Source organism: Aspergillus costaricaensis (assembly GCF_003184835.1).
Source record: "Aspergillus costaricaensis CBS 115574 unplaced genomic scaffold BO79scaffold_7, whole genome shotgun sequence".
NCBI classification, from domain to species: domain Eukaryota; kingdom Fungi; phylum Ascomycota; class Eurotiomycetes; order Eurotiales; family Aspergillaceae; genus Aspergillus; species Aspergillus costaricensis.
Genome location: NW_020291807.1, coordinates 583,264 through 600,411, shown reverse-complemented (window position 1 = coordinate 600,411; position 17,148 = coordinate 583,264). Strand labels below are relative to the sequence as shown.

At 53.2% G+C, this 17,148-nt stretch overlaps 6 protein-coding genes and 1 non-coding gene across 7 annotated transcripts; 5 read left to right on the top strand and 2 right to left on the bottom strand.

Annotated features, from left to right (window-relative positions):
* Window positions 1–200: 200 nt before the first annotated feature.
* BO79DRAFT_285856 (branched-chain amino acid aminotransferase) lies at window positions 201–1,456 on the bottom strand (the record flags this gene model as incomplete). The annotated part of the gene is made up of 2 exons (XM_025688412.1): window positions 201–1,312; window positions 1,387–1,456. 2 exons carry the CDS (start codon window positions 1,454–1,456, stop codon window positions 201–203), a joined length of 1,182 nt encoding a protein of 393 aa, XP_025542397.1.
* A 1,466-nt stretch (window positions 1,457–2,922) lies between these two features.
* ireA (bifunctional endoribonuclease/protein kinase IRE1) lies at window positions 2,923–6,646 on the top strand. The gene is made up of 2 exons (XM_025682264.1): window positions 2,923–6,064; window positions 6,111–6,646. The coding sequence occupies exons 1-2, from the start codon at window positions 3,081–3,083 to the stop codon at window positions 6,565–6,567; spliced, it is 3,441 nt and encodes a 1,146-aa protein (XP_025542396.1). The 5' UTR covers window positions 2,923–3,080; the 3' UTR covers window positions 6,568–6,646.
* Window positions 6,647–6,898: 252 nt separating this feature from the next.
* On the top strand, window positions 6,899–8,612 carry BO79DRAFT_285854 (argininosuccinate lyase ARG4). The gene is made up of 3 exons (XM_025688411.1): window positions 6,899–7,030; window positions 7,098–7,928; window positions 7,980–8,612. The coding sequence occupies exons 1-3, from the start codon at window positions 6,976–6,978 to the stop codon at window positions 8,486–8,488; spliced, it is 1,395 nt and encodes a 464-aa protein (XP_025542395.1). The 5' UTR covers window positions 6,899–6,975; the 3' UTR covers window positions 8,489–8,612.
* Window positions 8,576–10,298, bottom strand: BO79DRAFT_279753 (uncharacterized protein; the record flags this gene model as incomplete). Its single annotated transcript, XM_025688005.1, has 3 exons — window positions 8,576–8,632; window positions 9,111–10,042; window positions 10,136–10,298. 3 exons carry the CDS (start codon window positions 10,296–10,298, stop codon window positions 8,576–8,578), a joined length of 1,152 nt encoding a protein of 383 aa, XP_025542394.1.
* A 945-nt stretch (window positions 10,299–11,243) lies between these two features.
* BO79DRAFT_t64 lies at window positions 11,244–11,316 on the top strand. Its single transcript has one exon. It is a non-coding gene; the product is annotated as a tRNA-Phe (tRNA).
* A 762-nt stretch (window positions 11,317–12,078) lies between these two features.
* On the top strand, window positions 12,079–14,536 carry BO79DRAFT_190523 (transient receptor potential ion channel family protein). The gene is made up of 2 exons (XM_025680742.1): window positions 12,079–12,661; window positions 12,716–14,536. Exons 1-2 carry the CDS (start codon window positions 12,292–12,294, stop codon window positions 14,461–14,463), a joined length of 2,118 nt encoding a protein of 705 aa, XP_025542393.1. The 5' UTR covers window positions 12,079–12,291; the 3' UTR covers window positions 14,464–14,536.
* A 247-nt stretch (window positions 14,537–14,783) lies between these two features.
* On the top strand, window positions 14,784–17,147 carry BO79DRAFT_285852 (putative alpha-L-rhamnosidase A). The gene is made up of 2 exons (XM_025688410.1): window positions 14,784–16,191; window positions 16,237–17,147. The coding sequence occupies exons 1-2, from the start codon at window positions 15,091–15,093 to the stop codon at window positions 17,101–17,103; spliced, it is 1,968 nt and encodes a 655-aa protein (XP_025542392.1). The 5' UTR covers window positions 14,784–15,090; the 3' UTR covers window positions 17,104–17,147.
* The last annotated feature ends 1 nt before the right edge of the window (window position 17,148 follows it).

The following is a 17,148-nucleotide window of genomic DNA, read 5'->3' as shown; positions in this document are numbered from 1 at the left end:
ATCAACAACAACATTATTGTCAAGCGCACTGTGTTGGCATTTCGGCTTTCTATCTGATATAGCGACAATATTTTATCTCAGTGATATTTGGACGTGTGCACCTAGCAGCAGCATCTGGCGTGCATTTATGTATGTATTGTTTAGTTCCAATGAACAATGAACAAGATAGCAGCACTAGTAACAATCAGACACAAGATCAACTAAGGCACATTCACCCCATTCTCCTCCCCCTCACCCACACCCTCATCCTCCCTCCCCATCATCCCCTCCACCTCCCTAACCTCCCAATTCCACCCAAACACATCCTCCACCTCCCCCGTCTGAATCCCCTGCAACAAACCCATCAACCTCCTACACACCGGCCCTCCCTCCCCCTTCCCACCACCACCATCCCCACACTCAAACCCCCACTTCTCCCCGCGACTCTTCATCGTAACACTCCTAACAGGAACCAACCCCGCCGCCGTCCCCGCCGCAATCACCTCATCAAACTCCCGTATCTCCTCATACTTCACAATCCTCTTCTCCACTTGATACCCAAGCATCTTCTCCCCGATCTCCAACACCGACGCCGCAGTCACAGAATCAATCACGTTATCACTATCCGGCTGGACCAGCGTCACATCCTCCCCCCCATTGCCATATTTAACCCCGATAAACGCACTCGTCGAAAACTCATCCACCTCGCTCCGCGTCTTACTATCCAAATGCAACGTAATCCCATACCCCTCCTTATACGCCGCCATACTATGTCTCTGGACGGGCGCATAGTTGCCCCCCGCTTTAGCACTCCCTGTGCCCTTTGGCGCTGTGCGATCGTAGTCCTCCAGGATGAGCGCGTCCACGGCGGAGATCCCGTGGTATAGGCCTGTCGGTGTGACGTACACCGCGAAGGTGAATGTTTCTGGTGGGGTGAGGGAGATTTGGGGTGATGAGCCGAATACCAATGGTCGGATGTAGAGTGCTGAGAGGCCACCTCCTGTGAGGGACGGGTTGGTGTAGGGGGGGACGTATTCGGCGTTGGTGGCTACTGCGAGGTTCACGGCGGAGAGGAAGATGGGGGTGGGGATTGGGGGGATCGAGAGGAGGGTGGAGGAGTGGGAGAGGCGGGAGGCGTTGAGGGTTGGGCGGAAGATGGTTATTTTGTTGTTGGTGCTGGCATGGCGAAAGGCTTTTAGGCCTTCGTAGGCTTGTTGGCCGTAGTTTAGGGCTGGGGAGAGTCCGTGGATCGAGAGGTAGGGGGATTTGATTAGTTGGGGGGGTGACCAGGTTTGGGTTTGGGAGTCGTAGGTTGATTCGATATGGTAGTTTACTGGTATTCAGTCAAGTTGATTAGTGGGTTGTTGGGGGTGGTGAGTTGAGATGGGATGGATGGGATGGATATACCGTCGCGCACTTTGAAGCCGATGTTGGTCCAGTCGATGGAGGGGGTCGGGGGTGGGGGGAAGGGGGGCATTTTGGTTGTTTGTATATTCTAGATGTGGGGTGAGGGGAAAAGATGTAAAGAGTAGATAAAGGTGATGGAGATAGACTACTGTCAGATATAAGATAGATAGTTAATATACATAGGCAAAGCAAGGTAGCAAGCGGAATGCTGCGCATGTGGAATGCCGGAATCGCTATTGGAGTTCCCCTCTACTTTGTCTGCATCCGTACTGCACCTGAGGAATGTGGTTCCTCGGCTGGATGCAGCAGTCAAGTTAATTCCATCCATGGGTCGCTGTGCAGTGCAGTACATCTCTCCGCATTTCGGCTTTTATCCCCGCAAACTTTAGTATTTGGCTAGTTGGGTGGGTATGGTTCCATTAGCAGCATTCTCGAAGGAGAATACGGGATCAGCAAGATCAGCTGTCAGGTTCTACCTTGTTCCCTGTGCGCATGTTATTAAGACAGTGTATTACTACTCTGTGAATTTAGACCTGGCTGGAATATTGAGAAAGCCCGTATTCCGTCAGCAGGATACGGTCAATGTTACCATTCCGCTCTGCTCACCGGTTCAGTATTTCAGCTCCCTCTTTCACTGGGAAACTCTCATTATAGCCCAGCACACTAATACCCATGCCAAGCAAAGGGCTATCGAGGGATGCTTACATGACAGGGTTACTGCCCTCATACCTCGTCCGTGCATCTTACGCGAGATATTGCCCTTCTTTGTGTGAAGATCAACCCTAAGTACCTCAGTGACTGAGCCTTGCATAACACAATAACTAGTTAGTGGGTTAATATGGGTGGTGGCTGGACTTGAAGTCAGGCCGTGGCGATAACACCATCGTTTGTCGGTGTGGTGAGACCCTTTAGTCACAATCACGCCCTTGATAACTAACACCCTTGATAGTACAAAGTAAGTACCCTTGGAATATGAATACTTCACTTCTGTGATGTACTCCTTCTCCCCTGCTTCACGCAACCCAGTGCTGTCATTCCTTATTTAGTAAGATCTCTGCTGGCATATGCACTGCAAGGTCAGAACAAGTCAGATTGTCTGCTGCAGAGTGAAGTGTGAACTGGCTATATTTGGGTCCATCTCGGCCCGCGCAGGAGAATAGTATGGGGCGGGTAGAGTGGATATCTGCCGCGACGGGAAGAACAGAGATCGCTACACAACCAGGGAAGAAGAGACAGTGATCAGCGAGTGAAGTAGAGTGGTAGAATGTGATTGCAATATGAATGAATACCGAGAATACCTTATTGTTCGAGATATATTATTATTTATAAAATATGTTCGAGTATTCACTTTGAACAAGGAAGTAAAGGGATACCCCTGTCTTACTTGTATATTGACTAGCCGTGTCGGGAATCCATCCCCGTCCCGATGCAAAAGTCGCAAACGCGTCAGCTCACGTCACGTGCGCACAGCCTCCCCTCGATGCCCCCAATCCAATCCAATTCATCCATTCTATTCCATCCTATTCATCCGTTCAATGCTGCCTCTCAATTGCCCTTTTGCTCTCCATTCTTCTCCCTGCTGCTTCAGCTCCTCCCACGCGGATCCTCACAACCGATGACACCCCCCGTGCCATCGGATCCCTCACTCTCCAGTTTCTCTCTCCATCTGGCCCACTGTATTGGAGTCCCTCAGCATGCGGTGGCGGCTGCCTGGCGCCCGGTCGACCCTTCCTGCCAGTGTCGCACTCCTCCTGCTCCCCGTTCTTGTTGCTCCGCAGCAGTGGCATGAACCTCACCATGAGCTCTCCTCCACCGTTTCCGTCCCCCTCCGACCGACCGGTTTCACCTCCGGCGTTGATGCTCCCCCCTCTTTCGACGTGAAATCCAACGATGCGAGCGCCCTAGCAACCCTGGCTCTGGCCGGCTCTGGCCGCGCCGTTCGAGCCCCTCCTGCCCAGGTCAGCAGCTCTTCCGCTGGCCTGGCTCCGCAGCTTCACGCGCGGTCCCTGCAGGACTGGGAGGTTGAGGACTTTGTCCTGCTGGCGACCGTCGACGGTTCCATTCACGCACGCGACCGCAAGACCGGTGCCGCTCGTTGGGCCCTCGAGGTCCCGAGCAGCCCTATGGTCGAAAGCCTCTACCACCGAGCCAACCGGTCCAGCTTCGACCGTGCCCAACCCGAGGACGATTTCATCTGGATCGTCGAGCCGAGTCAGGGCGGAAGCCTCTACATCTATAGCTCGGGGCCGGAGGCCGGCCTCCAGAAATTGGGATTGACTGTGAAGGAACTTGTTGACGAAACGCCTTACTCGGGGACCGACCCGGCTGTTACTTACACGGCACGGAAGGAAACGACCCTTTATACCATTGATGCTCGCACCGGAAACATCATCCGAGTCTTTAGCTCCAGAGGCCCAATCTCGTCAGGTCAGGAATGTCGTAAGGTCGATGGACTGGATGTGGATATGGAGGAATGTGAATCCCCTTCGGGTACTCTAGTTCTTGGTCGTGTCGAATACACGGTAGCCATCCAGAACACCGAAACCGGTGATCCGATCTGCACTCTCAAATACTCGGAGTGGACGGCCAACAACCGGGATATGGACCTCCAGAGCCAGTACCTCCGCACGATGGACCAAAGCCATATTTACAGCATGCATGACGGTGTGGTCCTCGGCTTCGATCATTCCCGGATGGACCGGCCACGATACACCCAGCGATTCTCGAGTCCGGTGGTCCGCGTCTTCGATGTTGCTCGTCCGGTCAGCGCCGACTCATCCAATGACCCTACTCCCCTTATTCTACTCTCGCAGCCTCTGCAGCCTCCTGACCCCGACTACGGTACGCTTGACGATCGTGACGAACGAGTGTTCATTGATTATACTGAGGGTGGTGGCTGGTATGCCATGTCGGAGGCGACCTACCCGCTTGTCACCGGAAGAGCCAAGATGGCCCAATGCTACGAAAAAGACTACCTCCGCCATGGTCAACCCCTGACAAGCTTGACCCCAAGGCAGCAACAAGATGCACTAGCAGGAGTTCATTCTCTGAACGGCCCACGCGTTGTCCGCCGTCACATTCCCAGCATTTCTGGTCCCTCGTCCGCCGATATGTCCAACGATACGCCTCGGGAGTTAATCTATAGCTCGTCCGACCTGGCACTGCCTCCAGCCCTACGCCACAGCACCATCATACGGAAGGGCTGGGATAATGCCATTGACATTTTCGTGACGCTCTTGCTTCTCTTTTTTGGCACCTTCATCTGGTTCAATTCTCATCACATTCAGGAACTCGCCAAACAGAAGTTGGATCTGAAAAATATCATGGCCTCGTACGGACAGCCCATGTCTACCCCGCCGACCCCAATCGTGGAAGGCCCTCATTTGAAACGCGAGGCCAGTCCTAACCGTATGGCGAATCTGACTGTCGATATGAATGTTTCAGATGAGCAGCCGCAGGGTGGTGATTCGACGCCAAGGCCCAAGAAATCCCAAAACTCTCTTGCGCCCGACACAACTCCACGCGTACGCATCCGGGAACCGTCCCAAGGCCCAGATGGTGATGACGATGTGGACGAGCTCAATTTACAAGATGGCGAAAAGCCTAAGAAGAAGGCTCGCCGCGGTCGTCGTGGTGGCAAGAATCATAGGCGGGGTAAGAAGCCGAATAGCGACAGTGAATCGAGAGATCCCGCCGATCGTGTTGTTGAGGAAGTGAACAAGCTCCAACCTCAGTCTCGCTTGGAACCCGATGTACAGCTGACCCGGACGGTGTCGCATGAGATCATGGAAATGGATGGGGTTCTCCAGATCGGCCGTCTCAGGGTGTACACTGACGTGGTCTTGGGACACGGAAGCCACGGGACCGTGGTGTATCGAGGCTCGTTCGATGGACGCGATGTGGCTGTCAAGCGCATGCTGGTAGAATTCTATGATATCGCATCCCATGAAGTTGGCCTGTTGCAAGAAAGTGATGACCATGGCAATGTGATCCGGTACTACTGCCGAGAGCAGGCTGCTGGTTTCCTCTACATTGCTCTGGAGCTGTGCCCGGCCTCTTTGCAGGATGTGGTTGAACGTCCATCGGATTTCCCGCAATTAGTCCAGGGCGGCTTGGATTTGCCCGACGTTCTGCGCCAAATTGTGGCAGGTGTTCGCTATCTCCATTCCCTCAAAATCGTGCACCGCGATCTGAAGCCACAGAACATCCTGGTGGCCATGCCGCGCGGACGTACTGGCTCACGCTCCCTGCGGTTGCTGATTTCGGATTTCGGCTTGTGTAAGAAGCTCGAGGACAACCAAAGCTCCTTCCGCGCGACTACGGCACATGCCGCAGGTACCTCGGGCTGGCGAGCCCCTGAATTGCTGGTAGACGACGACATGAGCCCGGCTATGCAGGGAAGCGAGTCCCAACACACCGAATCTTCAGAACCAGCTGTGGTGGACCCTCAAACCAATCGGCGGGCTACTCGAGCCATCGACATTTTCTCTTTGGGCTGTGTCTTTTATTACGTTCTGACGCGGGGCTGTCACCCTTTTGACAAGAATGGCAAGTTTATGCGTGAGGCCAACATTGTCAAGGGCAACTACAACCTTGATGAGCTGCAGCGTCTGGGCGATTATGCCTACGAGGCTGAAGATCTGATCCAGTCCATGTTGTCGCTCGATCCTCGACGACGGTAAGTCGATCCTCATTACATGCCATGCTTATACTAACTTTTTTAGCCCCGATGCGAGCGCCGTGTTGACGCACCCGTTCTTTTGGCCTCCATCTGACCGTCTCAGCTTCCTCTGCGATGTCTCGGATCACTTTGAATTCGAACCGCGGGATCCTCCTTCGGACGCTCTTCTGTGTCTCGAGTCGGTCGCTCCACGAGTGATGGGCCCGGACATGGATTTCCTGCGACTACTGCCACGGGACTTCAAGGACAATCTCGGCAAGCAGCGTAAATACACGGGATCTAAGATGCTAGATTTGCTGCGAGCCCTCCGGAACAAGCGCAACCATTACAACGACATGCCGGAGCATCTCAAGGCACACATTGGCGGCTTACCGGAAGGGTATCTCAATTTTTGGACTGTGCGATTTCCCAGTCTTCTCATGAGCTGCCACTGGGTCATTGTGGAGTTGCGTTTGACTCGGTCCGACCGCTTCAAGCGCTACTTCACGGCGATCGACTAGCTGGTTGCCAACGTAGACGCCATTTACTTGTATATAAGCATATGTAGATGACATGTTACAATTCCATAAGTGATACGAGTCTTCCTTTTCTCTAATCTGAATTGTTGCTGTAAACTTGGATATCTCGATGCATTCTGACTGTGCGCGGGGTGATCACGTGCCTCTAGTCTAGTGACTGGGGAAGCCTTCAGCGATGAGTCATGAAAAGCGCTGATTGGCCCCAGGCGCTTATCTGGAAGCAGCCTAGCGTCCCCGATGTCGCTGGACGGGAGTCACAGTCACAACCGGCAGGTGTGATTCAGACTTGCCTAATTCAGCCAGCCAGTCCCATCGCTGTCCTTTATCAACATCGTCAATTCTTCTTTTCTTCTCTTCCAACCATCCATTCTTCACTACACACACATCAAAATGAGCGGTAACAAGGCTGTCGCTGAAAACATGCTCTGGGGAGGTCGTTTCACCCGTAAGTACACTGATTACCCCTCAATGCCTCCAATTGGGACGGCGGCTAATGTTCACTTCGGCTACAGAGGGCCTCGACCCCCTGATGGTGCAGTACAACATGTCCCTGCCTTATGACCGCATCTTCTGGAAGCAGGACATTGCTGGCTCCATTGCCTTCGCCCGGGCCAACCACAAGAACGGTATCCTGACCGCACACGAGTTCGCTGAAATCGAGCGCGGCTTCAAGCAGATCGCCGAGGAATGGAGCGCCAACACCTTCGTCGCCAAGGAGAACGACGAGGACATTCACACTGCCAACGAGCGCCGTTTGTCTGAGATCATCGGCAAGGAGATTGGAGGCAAGCTGCACACCGGCCGGTCCCGTAACGAGCAGATTGCCACGGACATGCGCTTGTGGCTGCGGGATGAACTGCGCAAGCTGGAGAGCTTCCTGTGCGATCTCGTCAAGGTCTCCATTGCCCGTGCGGAGTCTGAACTCGACTACATCATGCCGGGTTACACCCACTTGCAGAAGGCCCAGCCGGTCCGCTGGAGCCACTGGCTCCTGTCTCACGCGACCGCCTTTGCCAGCGAACTCCAGCGTCTGCGGGAGGTCATCAAGCGCGTCAACCGCAGTCCCCTGGGCACTGGCGCCCTTGCAGGAAACCCCTTCCAGATTGACCGTGAGGCCATGGCCAAGGAGCTTGGCTTTGATGGTCTGCTCTACAACTCGATGAACGCTGTGGCCGACCGTGACTTCGCTATGGAGACCATGCAATGGGGCAGCTCCTTCATGCTCAAGATCTCCCGCTGGGCGGAGGATCTGATCATCTACAGCAGCTTGGAGTTTGGCTTTGTCCGGTTGTCCGATGCTTACTCGACTGGTTCGTCGTTGATGCCTCAGAAGAAGAACGCAGGTTAGTTCCATGATTACTATAACACGCAAATTTATACTGACTTTCTCAAAGACAGCCTGGAGCTTCTGCGTGGTAAGGCCGGTCGTGCCTTTGGCCAGATGGCTGGTTTGATGTGCACCATCAAGGGTCTCCCTACTACATACAACAAGGATCTTCAGGAGAGTGTCGAGCCCCTGCTCGACCACATCAAGACTGTCGGAGACAGCATTCAGATCGCCACCGGCGTCCTCTCCACCCTCACTACTATTCCCGAGAAGATGACCGCCGCGCTGGCGCCGGAGATGCTGGCCACCGAGATTGCCGACTACCTCGTCCGCAAGGGCGTGCCTTTCCGCGAGGGTCACCACATCTCTGGCCGTGTCGTTGCACTGGCCGAGAAGCACAATGTTCCCATGGACACTCTGTCCCTGGAGCAGCTGCAGACCGTGGATGCGCGCTTCGACGAGGGCGTCCAGGCCTGCTTGGACTACGAGCGTGCTGTTGAACTGAAGGATGCCGTTGGTGGCACCAGCCGCCGGGCTGTGCTGGAGCAGACCGGTGTTCTTCGCTCATTGTTGTAGGCGTTTTTGTTTATTCTGGGATGGTTGGTTATGGCAAAAGTTAGCGATGCTCGGGATAGAGATTTGTATGATATCCATAATATTGATCTAGACATGATGATTATAAATGTCTCTGCTGTACGGTAGATGGAAATAGTTCGAGATCTATTCAGTATGTAGTAGATGATATAGGAATAGATGCACGGACGAAGGAAACTGAAGCTTCTTCAGTTGCCTTGGCCTGCAATTATCCACCAGCCAGTTCTCCTTCTCCAAGAGTATCCAAGTCACCTTGGCTCTTTCAAGGACCGTTGCTGAGTCCAAGGTTGCTTCATCAAAAGTGAAAGTGACATAGACTTTCCTCCTGGATCATGCCTTAGTAACTAGTAGCTAGCCTGTAGCCAGTTACTTGCTCCTGACAGAGTGGACGTATTGATGGGTCTCATCGAGACTCAGTGCAATATATACCACCACACATCAGTGCAGTCAAATTGACAGTGAGTGACAGCTCCCGCCGTATCTGTCCCCCAACCTCATAGACTCTCTTCATAAGTATGAATTTTTTTTTTCCCCCCCAAAAAAAAAAAAAAAAAAAAAAAAAAAAAAAAAAAAAAAAAAAAAAAAAAAAAAAAAAAAAAGGCACCCCCCTCCCCAACCCCCCCTTTGCATTCTCATCAACCTGATACACCCTCAACACGCCATCCCCATCATGCACCAACGCACACCTATGCGGCACGCCCCTCACCACCTCAAACACCATCTCCAACACCCTCACCAACCTCCGTATCTTCTCCTCATTATCCCTCTCCCACTGCTCCAGCCTCCCCTCCTTCTCCATATTCTGCGCCCGTGCCGGCAGAAACATACCGTCGGGCTGATACTGCCCCGTACATAGAATCGGGGTGTGAGAGAACCACATCTGCTCGAGATTCTTCGAGTTGTCGAGGCGTTTACTCACTGGTCCGGTTTTGATCTCGATGATTCGGTTAGGATGCACTAACGTGCCGGAGTTTATTACCCTGATTCCGGTGGGGGATTGGTGATTGGTATTGGTGGGAGTGGTGGAAGTGGAAGTATGTGCTGGTGGTGGTGGTTTTCCAGGCATACATGCATCCACTTCATACCGGAGCAGAATATGTATCCCGCCGAGGGTATACCGCACCGCTCGGTTATGGATGATGCTCCCGCGAATGTAGCGGGGGTTCCAGGTCGAGGCTTTCTCGAAGGAGTGGCCGTATCCTTGGAATTGGCCGACGAAGTTTGTCTTGCTGCTTGTCCAGAGGGAGAGGAGGACGGTGGAGTGGATTACTTCCACGTCGATTCGGAAGGGCTTTTTGCTGGAGCTGACGAAGCTGAGGAGGAGGCGGAGGTTGCGGCGGTCGGTTATTAGGTCGGTTGTGGTGAGGTTCACTTTGGGTTTGCCGGTGGTGGTGGTTGTGGTGATGGAGATGGCGCGGAGGAGAGGTTCCAAGGTGCAGTTGGGGAAGATGAGGCTGTTGGGGTCTAGGATGTATTTTCCTGCGTCGGGGGGAATGTGCATGGGGGTGGTGGGGGGTTTGTAGATTGAGGGGGTTCCTTGGTTTTTTTTTTTCAGTATTGGTGGTGGTTTGGGGGATGCTGGGGATGAGGGTAGATGTGGATTGAGGGTGGGGAGAGAGTGAGGTCTACCTGGAACTACCATGCTCTTTTCCTTCTTGGGGAGGAGGTTATAGGATGTGATTGTTTTGAGGTCCTTCTTTGTGCAGCTGATGTTGGGGTCGGGGTGGATGCTGTCTAGAGGGATTTCCCCGATGGGGAGGAGGAGGCCCTTGAGGAGGGGAGCTTTGGGCATGGCGCTACTTGGTGGTGATTGAGATGTAGTGGTGGTGGTGGGATATAGGGTGAGGTTCGGGAGATGGAGTGAAAGCTCTACACTGGAGATAGAAGTGTAAGGTTAAGGTGTACGCAAGGCTCAATCTGTGATCTGGCCATATTACCCCGCAGTTCAGGGTATACAACAACAACAAATCATGCCAACAAATCTGGAAGTGAATGCGAGTGGCTGTGTTGTATTTAGTCTGTTTTGAAATTTCTTTCTTTGTGTCAGCTTCAAGTCAGTACTTTGTATAAGTGAAGTGGATGGACGGGTTGGGTTAACGGGCGATTGTTGCTTATTTAGCAATTGGGGCCCCTTTTCTTCTCCACTTGGATGATGGGGCCAGAAGGAGCTCACATGTTGTGTCTTTGAACGGGGTTAGTGAGACATTAGGATTCATGTATGAGGGGGTTTTGAGAAAGCATTCGGAACAGTTTCCTTATATGTTAATTCAAAGGATGGATTGTATATATTATGATCAGGGTCCAGCGGGACGCCCGATGAACCGGACACTGATCGTGCTATTGTTCAGATAGGCTCTTTAGCCGCCTGGTGAAACACTGTAATGTCTAGACCCTGTCGCTACTAGTATTCATTCGTAAAGACAAGCGCTGATGATTGTTGGTGCCTAATGATCAGATAATTGATGTTACATCCACACCAGCAGCATCTGATATATAATGGGGCAGTGCTGAAGATCAGCCATGGAGTAATTTCCAGTGAGTGGGGCTCAAGTTGAAGTTCGTCTCAGATTCTAGCTTCTAGCTTCTTTAAGGGCATGAACTATGGGTAGGGCCAAAGTACCAGGTACAATATTGGTGGAAGGAGGTACAAAGTCAATGCAGACATGGCTCAATGAATCAAGTACACAATGACCCGTAAAATATAAAGCTTTAAAGCAACCAGTGTAACAAGTACCACGGGACGATGGCGCATCTGGGAGCGCGTCAGACTGAAGATCTGGAGGTGGCCGGTTCAAGCCCGGCTCGTCCCATTCTTTTTTTAAACCTTTTTCTAGTTTTTGTTTACTATCCGTTCCTATTTCTTTGTCTTCTTAGCCATGCCCCTCTTCTTCTGCTTATCACTATTCAATTGCAGACTGCAAGCTAGGTTCATCGCAGCAATCCGTAATCAAATTGTATAGGTCACCCCAAATTAGTCCAACACTTTTATATCATAAAAACACCAAGCATACGATCATCCGCCCTACCACACTCAAGCAAGGAGATTTGATCTGTTCCGCCTGTCCCGATGCTTATCTTAGGTTAACTGTCAGGATGATCAGCGGTCCATTATCTTAAATACGCCCAATGGATGGACCCTATCATCCTGTTTGGGGCCAAAGACGGGTACCTGGTAGGATCGCAATAATCATTCCATAATCGAAGGCAGAGGCATCGGGGCATCTGCTCGATGCAGTATCAAAGCGCCAACTCTCTACCGCGTAACGGTTCATCAGCACCATTGTCTCTTCCTAAACTAACCGATTGGTGGTAGGCTTGGTGGTAGCGCCGGAGGAACTCAGTCAGCGTTGGATGGCGATCGGGTCTAAATTTAGCTGGGGGGGGATCCGGCCCCGAAAGGGTCCAGCACCAAAGCCTGAGCCCAACCAACAGCCTCCTAGTCCCTTGTAGGCAAATCTGTGTGAATCCATTGACACCCGCTTGGCACCTGCAAAGCCCGCCAACCAGATGGAGAAAAGCCGGGCCTCTTCCTCCGGCGCCACTCGCTCTGCCAACTTCATGTCCCCGTCAGACTTATATCCTGCGTGTGACACTCGTTTTCCTCCCGTCAACTCTTTCGCTACTCTCGACCACACTTTGCTACATCTTCCTATTTTGCCAGCCATTTGACGACATGTCAGATAGCACGCTGGTGTCAGTCGTTATCCGGAATCGCTAGTTGTTCCCCGTCATTCGTTCCCATTTATCTTCACTTCCCCACCCTCCCCTTAAAGTGAGACGTGAGAATGCGCTGGTCAACGTGCCTTACCAGCGCCCTCCTCGCGTCCACAGCACCGCTGGCCGCTGCAACCAGACTCATTGAATCAAATGCTCTAAATATCTGCCAGGATAGCAACAATTTTACTGCCACCTACTTCAGCGTCCGCTTCACTCCCGATAATCGTTCTTTGGTTCTGAGTTTCGATGGCGTGGCCGCCATCTCCGGCAAAGTCACCGCCGATCTTTCCGTCGACGTCTATGGCTACCAGTTGACTGGCGAGACGTTGGACCCATGTAAAATGAATATAGAGGGTCTCTGTCCGATGAGCGCGGGAGCCATCAACGTTCAGAACACCCCAATCCAGATTCCGGAAGATGTGGTGCGCCGGATCCCGGGTCTGTAGTATCCCGCGCGCATTGATTCATCGTCTAGTGTTAACAATCTTGCAGGTATCGCATACACTGTGCCAGACCTTGATGCCACCGTTCGGGTTTACATCAACTCCACAGATACCGGCACTAGTATTACATGTCTCGAAGCGACCTTGTCGAATGGAAAAACAGTCTACCAGAAAGGAGTCGGATGGACGACAGCGGTGATCTCCGGCGTCGGGCTTATCGCTTCAGCTGTCGCAGCTGGTCTGGGCAACTCGAACACTGCTGCCCATGTCGCCGCTAACGTGCTGGCCTTTTTCAGCTTCATGCAATCACAGGCCATGTTTGGGATGATCTCGGTCCACATGCCGCCGATCGTGGAAGCATGGACCCAGAACATGCAATGGAGCATGGGGATCATCCACGTTAAGTTCTTGGATACCATTTGCACCTGGTACCAGAGGGCAACCGGTGGTACGCCGTCGACTGTCTTGTCGGAGCTCTCGACTACGTCTGTTGAAGTTCTCAAAAAGCGATCTTTCGATAGCGTGACCAATGTATTCAAAAGACAATACGCTCAGTCGGAGACCGCCACTACCGGTACCACAGAGGTGCGGGGTATCGATCGCGTGGGATTCAGGGCCGGCATTGAGGGGACCAACATCTTCCTCAACGGCTTCATCTTCTTTGTCTTTTTCGTCGCGGTGGTGATGATTATCGTCGGGTTACTCAAGGTGGGAAGCCGCTTCCTGGCGAAGAAGGGAAAGACCAAAACCGACAAGTTTGGGGACTTTCATGTGTCTAAAGGTATCCTTTATCGGCTTATTTTCATCGGATTTCCGCAGATGTGCGTCCTTTGTCTGTGGGAATTTACGCAGCATGATTCGGCAGCCGAAGTCGTCCTGGCGGTGGTCATGCTAGTTTCCATGATCTGCACGCTCGGCTGGGCTGCCTTCCGAGTCATCATCCTCGCGCGGAGGTCGGTAGCAATGCATCGAAACCCAGCCTATATTCTCTACTCGGATGAGGCCTGTCTGAACAAGCTGGGATTTCTGTATGTACATTACCGAGCCACCGCCTACTACTTCCTCGTGTTCGCGCTACTGTACATCTTCGTCAAGGCGATGTTCATCAGTCTGAGCCAACCGGCGCCGGTTGTGCAGACGGTGGCCATGGTGATTATCGAGACCTCGGCGCTTATTGGAATTAGTATCGTGCGTCCATGGATGGACAAAAAGACCAATGGCTACAACATTGCCATCGCATCCATCAACTTCGCAAATTCCATCCTGTTGCTTTTCTTTTCCAACGTCTTCGACCAGCCCGGCATCGTGACCGGTGTGATGGGTGTCGTTTTCTTTGTGTACAATGCCGCCTTTGCACTGATTCTGCTCTTCCTTGTTCTTTACAGTTCTGTGTACGCCATCTTCTCGAAGGATCCGGACTTGCGCTATCGACCGATGCGGGACGATCGAGGATCTTTTGCCAAGTCGGGGAGCCAGTTGATCACAGAGCTCGATGCGCTGGGTACGACTGCTCGGGGAGAGGGGACTCCGGAAATGTGGAACAAAGGCAGTCTGCTTGATGACACTGGATCTGTTGCCAGCGAGGGGCTGCATCGAAGTCACCAAGATCTGGCCCGGGACACTGCTCCTGGTCGTGAAATGTCCGAGACGCCCGTCAGCCAGGCGAATTTGTTTCCCATCAGCCGAGGGAGCAGCCCTGTTCATAGAGCGGCGTCACTGAATGCCGCGGGTGTGCGTCGCAGTCTGTTGAGTGACAGCGATAATGCATCTGCGACTCATCCGCATGCAAACCTATGATGGATCTGATGGATAGGACAACTGGGGCGTTATCTTACTTTAAAATGTATCTAAGTTATATCTTGCGCGTGCTAGTTCTATTTGGTCTGGTTTTAACATACGTGAACTTGTAGGTTCTTCTCTGCATAACACCGCGCGGCACACCTCGGGTGTTGTGGATCTTCAGCGACGGGCTAACCCGACCCCCGTGGGGAATGCAGCGAACAGACCCTGTAGAGCCATCAGGCAACGCCCGGCGTTTCCGGCTGTCTCCCGTCTCTCTTGCCGAGTCTCCTCTTTCCACCTCTTCTCCTCGTTGTCTCCTCTTTTCATCTCTAGGACCCATCTTTTTCATTCTCTCGATCCACTGCCCACATGCCGATGTCTGCCAAGTCATGCCGCATTGCAGTTCATCTACCAACCAGCCAACAGCACGATTGCCTCGTCCCCACGCGCGTCATTTCCGTCCATCACCCCGATCCAAGTAGCAGTGGAGACCAGGGATATGCGTCATTGTTCGGAAGGATGATCTACCGATAACTTTGATCGTTGCTACCATCGGCTGTTATTGTACCGACTGAGCTTGATGGCCGATATTTAGCCGTGCAGGAAGCCAGTTTGAGACACCCAATTCACAAGCTCATCACAATGTGGTCTTCCTGGCTGCTGTCGGCCTTACTGGCCACTGAAGCGTTGGCCGTACCTTATGAGGAGTACATTTTAGCCCCGAGCTCTCGCGACTTGGCTCCTGCGTCCGTTCGCCAGGTGAACGGTTCCGTCACCAATGCGGCCGCTTTGACCGGTGCTGGCGGACAGGCCACTTTCAACGGCGTCTCGTCGGTGACATACGATTTTGGCATCAACGTTGCTGGTGTCGTGTCTGTGGATGTCGCTTCCGCCTCCTCCGAGTCCGCCTTTATCGGCGTGACCTTCACCGAGTCTAGTATGTGGATTAGTAACGAGGCATGCGATGCTACCCAGGATGCGGGTCTTGACACTCCGCTCTGGTTTGCTGTCGGACAGGGAGCGGGTGTGTATACAGTGGAGAAGAAGTACGACCGGGGTGCCTTCCGGTATATGACCGTTGTTAGCAACACCACCGCCACGGTCTCCCTCAACAGCGTCAAGATCAACTATACGGCTTCTCCCACGCAGGATCTCCGTGCGTACACGGGGTACTTCCACAGCAATGATGAACTCCTCAACCGCATCTGGTATGCCGGTGCGTATACCTTACAACTATGCAGTATCGATCCGACTACAGGAGACGCTTTGGTGGGACTGGGCGTCGTCACCTCGTCTGAGACCATCACACTTCCGCAGACGGATAAGTGGTGGAATAACTACACCATCACCAATGGCAGCAGTACCTTGACGGATGGAGCCAAACGTGACCGGCTTGTCTGGCCAGGAGATATGTCCATTGCTTTGGAGAGCGTGGCTGTCAGTACCGAGGACCTGTATAGTGTCCGCACGGCTTTGGAATCTTTGTATGCTCTCCAGAAACCCGATGGCCGACTTCCTTATGCTGGAAAGCCATTCTACGACACGGTCAGCTTCACCTATCATCTGCACAGCCTGGTTGGAGCGGCATCTTATTACCAATACACTGGGGACCGTGCGTGGTTGACCCGGTACTGGGGTCAGTACAAGAAGGGTGTGCAATGGGCGTTGTCGAGCGTGGACAGTACAGGTCTGGCCAATATCACAGCCAGTGCTGACTGGCTGAGGTTTGGCATGGGGGCACATGTAAGTATACCCCAAAAGACATCAGTGCAATGCTAACGAGAACAGAACATCGAAGCGAACGCAATCCTGTACTATGTTCTCAATGATGCTATCTCTCTCGCCCAGGCTCTGAATGACAACGCACCCATCAGGAACTGGACCGCTACTGCAGCCCGGATCAAGACAGTGGCGAATGAGCTCCTCTGGGACGACAAGAACGGCCTCTACACCGACAACGAGACCACCACCCTGCACCCGCAAGACGGCAACTCCTGGGCTGTCAAGGCAAACCTCACCCTCTCGGCCAACCAGAGTGCCATTGTCTCTGAATCACTCGCTGCCCGCTGGGGACCATACGGAGCACCCGCCCCGGAAGCAGGCGCAACGGTGTCGCCTTTCATCGGCGGCTTCGAGCTGCAGGCCCACTACCAGGCCGGCCAGCCCGACCGCGCACTCGATCTACTGCGATTGCAGTGGGGATTCATGCTGGATGACCCGCGGATGACCAACTCGACTTTCATCGAGGGGTACTCCACGGACGGATCGCTGGTATACGCGCCGTACACCAATACGCCGCGAGTGTCGCACGCGCACGGGTGGTCCACGGGCCCGACGTCAGCGTTGACCATCTACACGGCCGGGTTGCGTGTCACCGGACCAGCGGGTGCGACCTGGCTGTATAAGCCACAGCCGGGCAATTTGACCCAAGTTGAAGCTGGGTTTAGCACCCGGCTGGGGTCGTTCGCGTCAAGCTTCAGCAGGTCAGGGGGTAGATATCAGGAACTGTCGTTCACCACGCCGAACGGAACGACTGGCTCAGTGGAGCTGGGAGATGTGAGTGGACAATTAGTCTCGGACCGGGGAGTGAAGGTGCAGTTAGTGGGAGGTAAGGCGAGTGGACTGCAGGGTGGGAAATGGCAGTTGAATGTGTAATGATTAGCAGTGAGCTGTGAGCTGAATATATGACGACGTCGGTGT